The sequence below is a fragment of the Barbus barbus genome (genome assembly GCF_936440315.1).
Source record: "Barbus barbus genome assembly, chromosome: 41".
Taxonomy (NCBI): domain Eukaryota; kingdom Metazoa; phylum Chordata; class Actinopteri; order Cypriniformes; family Cyprinidae; genus Barbus; species Barbus barbus.
The window spans coordinates 4,492,635-4,507,516 of NC_136719.1; the positions used below are offsets into that span (position 1 = coordinate 4,492,635).

The window sequence follows — 14,882 nt, forward strand, 5'->3', positions numbered from 1 at the left end:
GGTAACACTTTAGAATACTGTTTCTTACTTACTGCATAACTAATAAGGAATTACTGAAGAACTAACAGGTAATGATTCATTAACACTTAGCGCACTACTGTTAACTACTAAGGAAGATGTGTTAACTAATCAGTATGTAATACAATTTTATGATTGTGTTAAGTAACAGTTAGCTAAACAATAACTGATGTATTCTGTCACACCTCCTGAAGAACTACTATTAATTATCTGCTAGTTAAGGTTCAATAAAAATAACTATGAAATAACTACTACTGAACAATTATACGCAAATAGTCACTATAATAATCAGGTTGTGGCCCACAAATCAAGTACTTGAGCAAAAGTACAGATACCCAATAAAATATTACTCCAGTAAAATTATAAGTAGGCCTATTAATTTTTAAAATTACTTGAGTAAAAGGACACTATAGTACCAACTTTGTTACAGTCCACTACTACTATTATTAGCCTATAATGAAAATTAAATATGCATTTTGTTTGCTGCACACCCAAAAGGACTCATTACTATAATTGTACATAACGAGGGGTGAGAACCAGAAGGGCGTAAGTGACATTTTGGGTGAAATGGATATATTTTATATATATATATATATATACTGGCAAAAGTATACTGTCATCCATGAGTATACAAATTTTTATTATAAACGATTGAATCAGTGCACAAAGTCAGATCAACCTATGGTAAGTTTTTGTTTTGGCCCTCCTGTAAAGTTAGTGAAATGTCACTTAAGCCTTTCTGGTTCTCACCCCTTATGTTTTTGCCTGTATGGTAAATAATTTCCTTGTTCTGTAGGAAATCTGCTTCGGAAAGGAACCGCAACTCAACTGTCTTGCCATAACTATCCAACTTACTACAGATACAGTACACTCTGTAAAATGGTGGTTTGTTAATTAATCAATTAATTTATTAATTTATTTTCTGAAACACTGGGATGAAGCTGTTGGTTCATATTTGTTTTTTAGTCTTAGGTGGTTTTTGTGTTGTGTTAATGCCTAGTTAACGGCAGTTTCCCTGAGCCCAGCTCCCGTATAAGTAATTAATTCCTTATTAATTACTAAAGGTTTCACTATATTTTCACTTTAGAATAGGTCTACTCTTGCAGGTTCAAAATAAGTCCTGCATAATTATTTGATAATTATTTATTAATTACTAATGGGCTCCCTATGTTTTCACTTTAGAATACTGTTTCAGGTTCTAAGTAATTCTTGCGGAATTATCTAATAATCCTTTATTAATTACTAATGGGTTACCTGTATTTTCACTCTCCCTCAGTCCTTGCCTTACATACAGAAATTGATAGTAATATGGTATATGCTGAGGAGGCACACATACAGTACTGTATATAAAATATAAAAACTAAGGTAAGTTAGCGCATGGCACTGGAGAGGTGGTGGGGTTTTAGGCTTCTCCTTATGTTTATATTTAGGCGAAATGCAGGGCTCTAGCGTCCCCTTTGGTAGAAATCACGTTTCCTCCTCAGCCCCCCCCCCATCGTCGGGCCCTTAGAATCGTCCTAACTTCAAGTTTAGTTGAAATTAGTCCTAACTTCAAGATTAGTTGACTGAAACTTGACTAGACTAAAACGAGTATGAACGTGACTAAAACTAATAAAAACTAAAATGACAGCTTCACACAAAGACTAGACTAAAACTAAAATTAAAACAGGCCGCCAAAAACAAAACTACTTGGAAGTTTCTAGTGATCCTGAAGAGCTTGATCAGCTGGATCATGTGTGTTTGATTAGGGTTGGAGCTAAACTGTGCAGAGCTGTGGCCCTGCAGGAATTGAGTTTGAGACCAATGGTCTAAAAGTATAGACTCCTTAATGTTTGCTAACTTGCCCAGTCTGTTCTGTGCTCAGGAACTGTGTAATGATGTGTAAAGCTGGCAGGCAAACACTTTGATAACACCCTCTTATAATACCGGCTGTCATTATTGGAAATTAGGTGTGTCTTGAGTCAGAATATATCTATTAATTTACTGTTCAACACTGTTTCCAAAGAATATAATTAATGTTGCACTACCTCATTTCTTATTAAGCATCTCCTGTAGGCAACAACTGGATGTTTTATTTAATTGAACTAACTAATATACTACAGATGATTACATAAACAATGCTACCTGTGTGTAAAAGCTAACCTAGTATCATGGCATTTACGTACCTGGGTGCACTTTTTAGCGAGACACGAAATACATACCAATAACTACATATTACTGCAGTTTCAGTTTCCTAAAGAAACAAACACTAGAGGCAGTAAAACTCTGACACCTTTTACTCCTTTTCACACAAATTTACAAAGTTTTGATTAATAAAGCGGATTTTTTGCACAATTACTTTAAGAATATCATGTTACGACTTCAAAACAATATGAATATGCTGGGAGATTTGAAAACTGATGCTTTTGAATGTTAGCATCGCACATATCAAGCCTCACATCTATGGGTTTTCATAGACGGAAAGTTTGTTCGGTAGCTCACGGAGTACGGAGCCGTACTTAGAAGGTGAGGAGCTCCGGGTCGAATCCCGTGTAACTACGGTTCGACAAAACAGTTCAAATCTGCATAAAAGGAAGCATCAACAAATACGTTTTTATACCAGTTTTGCATTTGTTAACACTATCGGGTAGGTTTAGGATTAGGTTTGGTGTAGGGCATATTTCCAACACGATAGAGCATTGACTTTTAGGGACAGACCCCGGATATTTGAATTCTGAACCGCCGCAGTACGTACCTGTAGCAACATAATAAAAAAGTGCCAGGGTTCACGTATTTAACCTGTGTTTTAACGCCACTCAGCGGACATTTCTCTTTGAAACTGCGGCGAAACGTGCAGTAAGGTACGTAAAACGGTGCCGCACAGAAAGTGCACAGAGGTACGTATTTTTATGAGACCAGGTTGGTAAAAGCAATGCTGTCTAAAAGTGGGGACACTGAAAAAAGTTAAATAACCATGTCATTTATTTAAAGTGCATTTTTATATTGGTCAGAAATCTAATAAAAAATTCAAAGAAACATTTTTTGTTTAAAGAGTATTGACATAAATAAACAGTATTGCCAACATCATTTAAATACTGTATTATTGTTTGCTTGCACCAGAGTGTTGATGTGCAGAATATACACACATCACTGACTGTAGAATTGTTTTTTTTGTTAGTTTTTTCTTTATACCCAAAAGAAAATATATTTTTTAAAGACAGATATTTAAAAAACATTAGAATAAACACTAAGATCTTTTGAAGTTGTCTTTATTTATAATAAGTAAACTCAATTAAGCAGTGATAAACAAAATTTGTTTTATCTTAAAATAATTTTTTTCTTTCTTTCTTTTTTACATTTTCAACTTCCTTTAGTGCGTAATGTTGCTGATTCTGTATATTTCGGCCTTTTACAACTTCATTTACAAAAATCTAATTTATTTATAATAACAATTTATGTATGGTAATTTTTTTGGCCACATATTAACAAAATTAGAACAAGGGAACAAATTAGTATAACATTGCCACAATTTAACTAAAATGGAGGAAAATAATCTTAATTTGTGGCCATAATTGTTTTCTGCATGTTATAAATTCATGTAAGCGCTGTATTATTAATATTAACTATTATTTATTCTTTATTCATTTTGAAGTCATTATTCATGCTTTTCTGAATAGTGTAAAAATATAAAAGTCTCTCTTTTTTTTTTTTACTTCTAAATGACTGGCTACATATTGCGCCACATCTATTGGGTTATTATTGTTAACTGAAACAAAAACGATAAAACACTGTTATTACATTAAATTAAATATACATTAATAAAAATACATATTTAAAAAAACTTAAAATTTTTTTTTTTTTTTAATTAGGTGTCAGGGCAGCTATTTATCATAATGACTGAAACTAAATAAATGAAAACTAAAACTTAATAAAAAAAATATATATACACATTTATTACAAAAACAAAATGAAAAAACATAACAAAATACTAAAAATGTTTATGAAATTAAAATCACAACAGAAAATATGCAAGTAAAATCTATTTCAAAATACTAAGAAAAACTAGTCAACCCTAGCCCCAGTTTCTTCCCACCGTCACTTGAATATGCCCTCCCCTCTCTCTCGTGTGTCATATGAGCAGCCTGGATTACTGTAAGAGACAGAGGAAACTCAGTGATGATCTGCTTCAGCATGAGGACCCTTCCTGTCAGCTTTCTCCTGCTGCTGGTGAGTTAAAGCTCTGTGTGATGTGATACACTAGAGCCGCTCGCACTGCTCATATTTCTTGATAACAGCTGTTTATGTAGCAGGAACTAAGTCTGTCACACTGTGTAAAGTCAGCTTTATGAACAATGAGCTACAGAAGCTTTGCTTTCCATTGAATGATTAGCTGATGTGATTGTTTGCCATGCGTCAGATAGTAAGAACTGTAAAGGAAGGACATGTTTGAATTAGTTCTGTTGAGTTTGGTTTATGTTACAGCCATTAGGAGTTTAGATGAAAGGGAGTTTCGTTCCTCTAAATCTTCTGGGTCATGACACAAGAACATTAGTCGGCACCTTAATAATTGTTTGTATTGTAAGCTTTGCCTTAAAGCACCTGTCTACTCTCATATATGCTTACTATTAAGTAATAATAAATAATTATGTGAAATGAGTCAAAATGCACTGGCAGTATAATTATTGTATGTAATCTTTACAATCTGCACAGTTGAGAGCTTCATTTTTCAAGGACTGACGTGTCGTTGTGGTTTGCAAACGTATATGTCCTCAAGCATTCTATGAAACATAGACATCACAGAAAGCTTGATTGATAACTGTGAATGCTGGCCAGAAAATGCATATCTTTTGTTTTTTTACGGAAAACGCCTAGATATTGACTTGGCAGTAGTTCTAAAGTTTTACCATCAGCAGTAAGTAATTAGCTTTTAACCTCATTAACCGGTACTGACAAATATTCAACTTTGAAAGGATGTGTTGTATCTTATTTTCAGAAGCAGGACCGTAGATATGTGGACTTCTGTTACGTGGCCTGTCAATGTAGACTAGAACCTCATCCCACGATCAAAATTAAATTAGGTTTTTAGTTAATCATACCAACTTACACTGTGGGAAAACAAATGAGTCAATTAAAATGAAATCATTAATAATATGCCTGTCAGACTAAATGAAGGGACTTTCGCCCTGACATTACGAATAAAATATCTTTATGCAACATTATTTATTCTCTCTTTTGGTGATAAAACCAAGTATAAACAATGTATGTCTATGCAGTGAAAATTATATCTAATTAACCTGATTATGATGATAACTGAATATTAACCTAATTGTTTTGTCAAAATCTTCTCAGCAAAGTGTTTATATTTAAAATAAATGTTCTAAGTAATTTAGGGGTCTACATTTCCCATTTAAAACCATCTTCACTGTAAAAAAATAAATAAATAAAAAACAACAAAAAAGAAAGTTGGGGTTAGGTCAATAATAGTACATTATTGTAGTTTACAAGTCTTTTTAATTCAAAAGTTTTCACTTAATTCAATGCGTTATTTGCTGTTTCTTTGTTTTTTTTTGTTTTTTTTTGTCAAATTTACTAGCAATTTTAGAGTGCAAATTAGAAGTAAATCCAACATAAATCCTACACAAAACCATTCAAATTTGGTTGAAATTGGTTGAAAAATGACGTTACCAGATTACTTTGTTGCTGGTAGCCATTGACTTCCATAGTATGGAAGGAAAATAAAAAAATAAATAAATAATGTAAGTAAAACTCAAAATCTCACAGGCTTCTCTGTGATATGAACATGTTTTGGCCAGATTCACACATTGACTTAACTTTTGTAACATAACATACTGTCTTCTTTTCAACTCAGTCTGTCTGGAGCGTGTGTATATGGGCTGACAGCGCGAGGATACGACAGAAGCGTGCATGGATCATTGATTCGTTTACTATTGAGGAAGAATACCCTGGTCCGTTTCCATATAAAATAGGAAAGGTGAGCAGCATCAAAACAGTCACCACATCAGCTATAGAGCTCATTCAGTTCAGTTTTATTTGAATACTATTTTTCACATTACAGTACATGTTAAATTGCTGGATAATAATGATCATGTGAATATTTCAGTGTGTATGTTGTTTGTGTTTCAGGTTAAACTTGATAGGTCTTACTTAGTAAATTACATATTACATGGTGATGGTGTGGATAAAGATCCAAAGGATATTCTCAGCATTGATAATTCAGGTTATGTTTTAGTACATGGAAGGCTGGACTATGAAAGCGGCCCTAAACTTCTCCGTGTAAGTAGGCCTACTACTTAAGAGCGTGGTGTCCATTGCATTACAACATTGAAATTAATTTAAATAAATTGCAAGAAAGGCCGGTATAATTGATATTCACTGGACTCAATTGCAGTCAACATTTGAAGCAATAAATCAATCCAATAATGAAGTGGATACAAGACTTGCACTTGAGATCAAAATACTGGACATAAATGACCATGCACCAAAATTTCAAAAGTCAGTCTATGAAGTGACTGTGGACGAGTCACATGATCAAGGTAATCCATACACTTCACTACTTCACTACAGGGCTGTAGCTGGGGTTTACGGGGCAGGTTGTACAAGTGGGCCCTGTTTGAAATGGTTTAATTTGTATGTTCGTTCTATTTATTTATTTGTCCTATTTACACTATTTTTAAGTTTTTTGAAGTTTGCAGGTGTCCAGGTACAGAAAATGAATAATTAAATGTGAAATAGCAATGCATAGTCTTCACTGTAAAAATGAAATACAGTCAAACTAAATATTTTTCAGACACCTTCAACATTTCTCACATTATATCACAGTTAATTTGCTATAGTTTAGAAAATGGTAATAAAATATGCAAGAACTCAGAGTTAAACTGTGTCAGAACAAATTCATCTTGATAATGTCAGATAACTTTAATAGAAACGTATGTAATGGATTACAATCAACCAAAAATTCAGACAACTGTTAGTATGGCAATATTTACACAACTATCAATCCTTTGTTGAACAATTACCAAGCAATGCTTCATTTTGTCTGAATAATCTGTGGTCCCATTTTTTTTTTTTTAATCAGTTTTACTGGTAGTCCACTGTATGAAGAATTTTTAGGTATAATATGTCACAGTTTACTTTATTTTGCTATACTCACTTACATAAATGAACTATAGTGTCCTGCACCCACTAGTAAAAAATAAATATAAAAAATTATCTGGTGTCTGAATAATTTTTGGTTTGACTGTGGATTAATTGTTAAACTACAGAGTAATTCAGTCAAGAGCAGTGAGTGATTTTCTCTTTCATTTTCTTGGATTAACATTAAGGACACCGACAGCAGCTAGTAAATAAGGCGCGGTCACTTTAAGAGACAATGCATCCAATTTTTCTCAACTGTTTACTTCCACTTAAGACATAACTGACAGTTTTTCCAATGAGATTCTCCAAGTATTCAGTTGAGCTAAAACTCTTTTGAATGTTTAAATTGGCAAGGCTTAAAAACGTGCAAATGATAAGCTTTCGTGACGACGTGCAGCAGTGGCCCGTTAACTGCCCTGAGCATCTTTTTAGGCTGGCCTCAGCCAGTTGAGATCACCGGGGGGCCCCCCTCAGCCGTGGGCCCCTGTAATCGTCACCATCTTTCACCCCACTAGCGACGGCCCTGTTTCACTATTCCATTTATGAAACAACACACAAAACAGATCATTCTGTCATTACTCACCCTCATGTCATTGCAGTCCACAATGCTGTTATTTTTCTCTTCATAACATTAAAGTAAACATTTTTAATTATTATCATAATTTCTACACACTGTACAGGCTTTTGCAACTGCCTTTACTATATATAAAAAAAAAAAGTTCATCCCAATAAGAAAATTATGTCATCATTTACACACCCACATGTGGATCCAAAAGACTTTTGTTACATCAACGAAACACCATTGATCACTGATCAGTGCACAAACATAGAGCTTGTATGGTAAATGAAAGCTCAAACATGCTTGCTTGATGTGCGAGAACCAGTGAGCTTTGTTCTTAGTTGTGACACAAATATGTTTGAGATATATTTATAAAATAACATATTAGATGTGCTCTGTGTATGTGCCTTGATCAATGTTTAAATGGGAATAAAAGCCTAAACTAAACACGCTCATCATATGAAGTAATCACGTCTCTCCAGAACATCTGTATTTAACTGCCCAATTCCTGGATTACTTTTATAATGGCTTCATGTATGTTTTGAAATGTCAACATTTTGGTGTAATTTGGGACAGAAATCTGAGGTTTCAATAAGGATATCTTCATATGTGTTTTGAACAAAAGCCTTATGGGTTTGGAATGACATGAGAGTCATTTTTGAGTTAAATATCCCTTTAACTGCAGGCAAACACATGGTTAATTAATCCAAGCTATGGACTTTGAGGAAGATTTCAATGACTTTTATTTTGGTCAGTTTCTCACATCCATTGAATATGTGTTTTTTTAGCTTAATGGCCACTGGTCACCATAAACTGTTGCTGAACAGCAAGGGCTGTGTAATGATTCTTACAAATATTTACAGTATACTTTTCCATAGGAAGAATAACAATAACAGTATTTTCTCAATATGTATCAAGGCAAGGAAGTACTGACTGTACTGGCTTCTGATCAGGATGATTCAAGTACAAACAATGGAACATTCGTTTTCACGATCAAGTCTGTCACACCAAAGACAGATAATGTTGAATTTTATATTCATCAGCAAAAAGAATCTGGGACAATTTATTTTAAGGGGTGTTTGGACTATGAGGTATGACCTTAATTTCTTTCATTGGTATTAATGCACTATTTTTGTACCTATGATACATCTGCTCATTGAGACAACACGTTTTTTTTTTCGTGCTTTATGAATATTTCTCCTTTCCCGTCTAAGAAATGTTCTGCTAAATGAATCTTTTCCAGAAAGCTCAGAAATACACACTCCTTGTTGAAGCAAAGGACAAAGGGGAAAAGATACAGCTCTCAAGTACAAGTACACTGATAATCAATATTTCAGACAATAACAACAATCTTCCAGAGTTCTCTGGCAAAACAGTAAGTTTCATAGTTGACTGTTATTATGCTTGTGATTTTCTGAACTATTGCTTTTAATGGCAAGTTAGAAATACTTTCCAGTGAAACCAAATTAAATATTTGACTTATTTTAGGGACCAGGGAAGGTCAAGGAGAGAGAAACTGGGGTTGAAGTTCTGCGACTGCAAGTAACAGACAAAGACGCCCATGGTTCAGAAGCTTGGAAAGCCAAATACACAATCCACGAAGATAAAAAAGAAATATTCAAAATAGAAACGGACCCTGTTACGAATGAAGGAATTTTAACAGTCGTTAAGGTAGGTAGATGGTTGATGTTTTGTTTTGTAAGCCAACCTGCCCAAAGGTTGAGTATGTGTGTTGCTGGTTATGATGCTCTAAAATCAGTGTTTACACAGAAATGCCTTTATAGTTGACTCTGCACAAAACACATTCGCACTCCCAACTGGTCACATATTGACTCTTGATCAGGACCTTTGGTGTCACTTTTTGACCTTTTTTGTTTTTTGACATGCAGGGTCCTCCATTGCTTTAAATAAGAAACCTTTGATGGCAATATGCAGATGCAAAACGCATTATGAATTTAATCGTCATGATTAAATTATACATTGGGTAATAATTTTATTGCATATATATTAGGGTGTGATTTTTCAATGTAAACGGTCTCAGCAATTTTATTTACATTACACTATTTGCACATTTATGAGCACGTAATCAAACCCCTGAACCTAACCATTTGTCAATATAAAACACAGGATATAACAGGCAGATACAACTATAGTCACAATTTAATCAAAAAGTATTTATATTCTTCCAAGTCTTCCAAGGCAAAACAATTGATTTGTGAGAGAAATAAATGTGATCATTGTCGTCATCCGCCTTAAGGTCAGATCCTGTGTGCAGTCTGCGCACAAATAAAAAAAAAAATGCTGCCAGAAGAATCATTATATCAGCTCTGGTTGTGAATGCTATAGGCTCTTGTATGTCTCGTGACCGATTGCATCATGCTGAAGTACGGTAGTAGGTGTGTTCGACTTCATGCAGCGCTACACAGACCGATCGGTCGCTTACAGTCAGGGGAGGAATTGAAAGCAGAGCCGTTAAGTCAGACACTTTCTGCTGCCTTTAGTGACGCTCGCCTGGTGTTTGCATACTCTGTCACAGATGAAGTGAATTAAATGCAATATTTGTCAAATTTTCTAAATTTCAGTTCGATAATCCAGCCCTCAAATTAATCTAATTGAATAGCCCTGCTGTAATCCGTTTAAATGGGTGCGGAAAAAATACGCACCACATATGCACTGCAAACGGAGTATGTGTGAAACAGGCCTAACACGATGGCCTGCTCCGTTTGCCGAAAACATGCAAAGGACTAGAATCTCAACGTTTTTAGGGTCAAAAAAACAAGAAGATAAATCAATAAATCTGTTTGTTTTTTTCTTTTAAGTAAAGTAAAGGACAAATTAAAAACATTGAAAATATGTTTAGTAATTGAAGTAGTAATGACCAGTGTTGGGAGTAACGCGTTACAAAAGTAATGCATTACAGTAACGTATTACTTTTTGCTGTAACTTAGTAGTGTAAGGCATTACTAATCAATTTTCAGTAATATTTTACTTGGTACATGTTCAGTAACGTTTGCGTTACAACACACTTTTAGCCCCCAATTTGTTTTTTATTTAATTTAAAGTCTGGCTCCGACTTTTTTACGCCCCTAGGGCCGGGCTTCGGGCCAATATTCACATCATAGTTCAGACGTGGACCGGTCCTCGGACCTGTTTTAGGCTTCTCCTTATCTTTATATTTTAGATATCCATCCATAATTGATGAAAAAAAATTGCCGCACTGGTGGAAACAACACGAGTCCAAGTGGCTCGACGGTGTTTAGTGTCCCGCAGCAGCAGCGAGCCGTCAGCACAGCTGAAGAGTTCTGCTTTCAAATACACACAATAAAGCAAAAGCCCCAGCAAAAGTAATTACCACGAATGTGTCCGGGGGAAATAGTAAAGATTCACCATCTCCTCATTAGACCGCCTTTAGAGAGAAGTGCATCTTCACGGATAACGATTATATTAAATAGTTTTTGTTTTTATTTATTTTGTTAAGCAGTAATTTAAAGCTTTCTATATATATATTTATCATGTCTGTGAGGCATGTATTCACTGTCTTTAGGTAAATTTTTGTGAACCGCTCCTGTTCAAGATAAAAGTACGACGCTTACCTTTTATAAGCAAAAAATACTGCGTAAGTTGTTTCCATTGAAAAAAATGTTTAATTGATTGCGCTGGTACCTCCATGTCCTGCGTTTTAGCTTCCACTCTCCGCACAAATTGGATACAGCGCACATTTATCTAGGTTTAACATTTAAACATTGTTATATGCTTGAACTGTTTTAGTATATCTATATGTCAGCGTAAGATTAACTGTTTTCCTTCCACTGGTGTTGATCATAGGAATTTAATATCTGTCCCCTGCGTGGAGGATAAACCACTGCCGTCTTTATCGCAAAGCCCGATTCATGCAGCATTGTTTAATGCCCACTCTGTGAATAATAAGGTGCTGCATTTAGCTGATCTAATCTCTGATAAAAACTTGGACTTTCTGTTTTTAACTGAAACGTGGCATAAAGGAGATGATTGACTGTTTAATCAGATCACTCCTCCTGGATTTGGAACTTTAAACCTCCCGAGGTCATCTGGTAGAGGTGGTGGTATTATTGTTGTCTACATTTGGCAGTTCAACGTCAGTGCTGTGACTATTCCTCAATATTCAACATTTGAGTGCTTGGTCTTAAGTGTCTCTGGCTCTACTTCTACAATCATTGCTACTGTCTACAAACCACCTAAAATTAAGTCTCATGCATTTTATGTCTGATTTTGCTGACTTTTTGACAATGCTGACCCCGAAGTTCCATAGAATCCTTATTTTTGGGGACTTTAATATTCATGTGGACCAAAGTGACTCTGTAATGGCAAAGGAATTTCTATAATTACTGGATTGTTTTAACTTTTCACAATTGGTAACAAGTCCGACACATTGCAAAGGTCATACACTGGACCTTGTGCTTACAAATGGCTCATTTGCATCTCAGTTATCATCTGTTGACATTAGTCTGTCGGACCACTCAGCTGTCTTCTTTGATTTGGAATTACATCGACCAAGTGTGCGTACCCCTCGAACTGTAACATTCCGGAAGTGGAAATCTATTGATCAAACTGCTTTTTCGAATTCTGTCATTTCCATTTTAGGTGATTTGCATTTAACATCGTTGGATGAGAAAGTTTAACAGTTGCATAATACTCTTATTGCTAACTTAGACACTTTTGCTCCTCTGAGAAACACGCAAGGTTACCTTTTCTCGTTCTGCTCCATGGTATAATGACAATCTGCGCACTAAGAAGGCTGCCTGTAAGAAAATGGAGCGTAAATGCCGTCTCACTGGCTTGAATGTTTACTATCTAGCTTGGAAGGATCTTCTGGGTGATTACAGAGCATTAATTGAGTCTGCAAGATCTTCTTATTTTTCTCAGACTATTGAAAACAACCAAGGAATCTAAATTGCCTGCTGCAAGTTGATGCCGTTTCTGCCATGCCTGTTTCTCAGCAGTTATGTAATTAATTTCTTCAATTTTTCAATTTAAAAGTTGATAATGTTCGTAAACAAATTTCTGTTTCACCTGTTTCTACCATGTCACTGTCACTGTTCACCTGAGTTTACTGGTGTTTCTCTTATTAACTTTCCTCAACTCGATACTGAGACTCTTAAACGGGAGGTATCTAGCATGAAATCTGCCACTTCCTTGCTTGACCCTATTCCCACTAGCTTATTTAAATCTTGCTTTGATGCTTTGTGTCCTGCTTTTCTCAGTATTATAAATTATTCCTTACAGACTGGGGTTGTTCCAGCAGCATTAAAGATTGCTGCTGTAACCCTTGTACCTAAAAAAGAAAACATTGCACTAGACAATTTCAATAACTTTCATCTTATTTCAAATCTCCCATTTTTGGCAAAATTACTTGAGCATATTGTTGCTTCTGATTTGTGTAATCATCTCACAGTTAAGAACCTTTTTGAGCCTCTTCAGTCGTGTTTTCGTAAATTTCACAGTACTGAGACTGCCTTGGTCAAGGTCACCAATGATTTGTTGATGGCTTCTGACTCTGGTGCAACATCTGTTCTTAGTCTCCTTGATCTAAGAGCCACGTTTGATACTGTGGATCACAGTCTATTATTTACTCGTCTTGAAAGAGTGTTTGGTGTGTCTGGGACTGCCTTGAAGTGGTTGCGATCTTATTTTACTGACCGTTCCCAGTTTGTTTCTATGGGTGGTTATAGGTCCGAGGTTAGCTTTGTCTCAACTGGTGTCCCTCAGGGGTCGGTCTTAGGCCCTGTACTTTTTGACATTTATTTGTCACCTTTAGGTCACCTTTTGAGATCGCTCTGCCTTCATTATAATTTGTATGCCGATGATACGCAGATTTATATACATTCAAATCCTCATGAGCACCTTGACGTTGCTTATTTGTCTGACTGCATTACTGAGATTAAAACATGGATGGATAATAATTTCTTGTGTTTGAACGGTGATAAAAGTGAAGCTATGCTTATAGGTTCCCGTCATCAAATTTCTAAAGCTGGCCATCTGTCCTTGACTCTGGATGGCTCTGTTTTGGAAGTCCAGAGTTGAGTGAGGAACCTTGGAGTTATTTTTTATGCTAATTTGTCTTTTGATTCTTTTGTCCAGAGCACTGTTAAAACCTCTTTTTTTCACCTCAAATTTCACAGTCGCGGAAATGCTGGTAAATTTCTTTGTCGTCTCACAGTTAGAATATTGTAACGCTCTTTTAGCCGGAGCTTCTAAATCTACACTTAATAAGACGCAATATGTACAAAATTCAGCCGCCAGGATTTTAACTGGGACTAGGATTGGCAGTCATATTTACTCCAGTGTTAGAATCCTTGCACTGGCTCCCGGTCAGGATTACAGTGGATTTTAAAATGTTGATAAAATGAAAACATCATTACCTCACAGAATTGTTGCATCCATACACTCCTAGTCGTAGGTTGCGCTCCTCTCAGTCAAACTTGTTGGTTGTTCCTCAAACACGTCTATGATCAGTGTTGGGAGTAATGCGTTACAAAAGTAATGCATTACAGTAATGGATTACTTTTTGATGTAACGCAGTAGTGTAAGGCATTACAACTCAATTTTCAGTAATATTTTACTCTGTACATGTTCAGTAACGCTTGCGTTACAACACACCTTTAGTCCAAAATGTATTTATTTTTTAAATTTAATTTAAAGTCGGATCCGACTTTTTTACGTCCCTAGGGCCGGGCTTCGGGCCAATATTCACGTCATAGTTCAGATGCGGGCCGGGCCTCGGGCCTGTTTAAGGCTTCTCCTTATCTTTATATTTTAGACATCTGTCAATTATTGATGAAAAAATTGCCGCGCTGGTGGAAACAACATGAGTCCGTGCTAGAGCGACTGTCAAGAGCGTGTAACATTTGGACCAATCAGACACACAAATATTTGTTATATTTAACAAATAATCTCTTATGCCCCCTCACCCAACCAAAAGGCTAACTATGAGGATCTGTGGACCTTTCCCCCCAAAATGCATCTAACACCTAAGAAGGTAGAACAGGCCCCTGGTTTCATGGCAACCCATCTGATAACACTTGTTTTATTGCTCAATGAAATGGGGGTAGAGCAACACTTTACGTCATAAAATGGAATCTTCTCTAATTAATTCATAGAAAAACCTTTCTTTGAATGAACACACATATCTTCA

General features: G+C 35.6%; 1 protein-coding gene across 1 annotated transcript in view; it reads left to right on the forward strand.

Moving 5' to 3' along the window:
* Window positions 1–4,188: 4,188 nt before the first annotated feature.
* The window catches only part of LOC306860490 (cadherin-like protein 26), a gene marked incomplete at both ends in the record, with an annotated part of 33,586 nt that continues 22,892 nt past the window's right edge, over window positions 4,189–14,882 (forward strand). Inside the window, 7 exons of the mRNA XM_079402225.1 lie at window positions 4,189–4,224; window positions 5,867–5,989; window positions 6,142–6,291; window positions 6,407–6,551; window positions 8,630–8,802; window positions 8,955–9,086; window positions 9,200–9,382. Of these exons, the coding sequence (XP_079258351.1) occupies window positions 4,189–4,224; window positions 5,867–5,989; window positions 6,142–6,291; window positions 6,407–6,551; window positions 8,630–8,802; window positions 8,955–9,086; window positions 9,200–9,382 (942 nt within the window). The remainder of the gene's footprint in view (window positions 4,225–5,866; window positions 5,990–6,141; window positions 6,292–6,406; window positions 6,552–8,629; window positions 8,803–8,954; window positions 9,087–9,199; window positions 9,383–14,882) is intronic.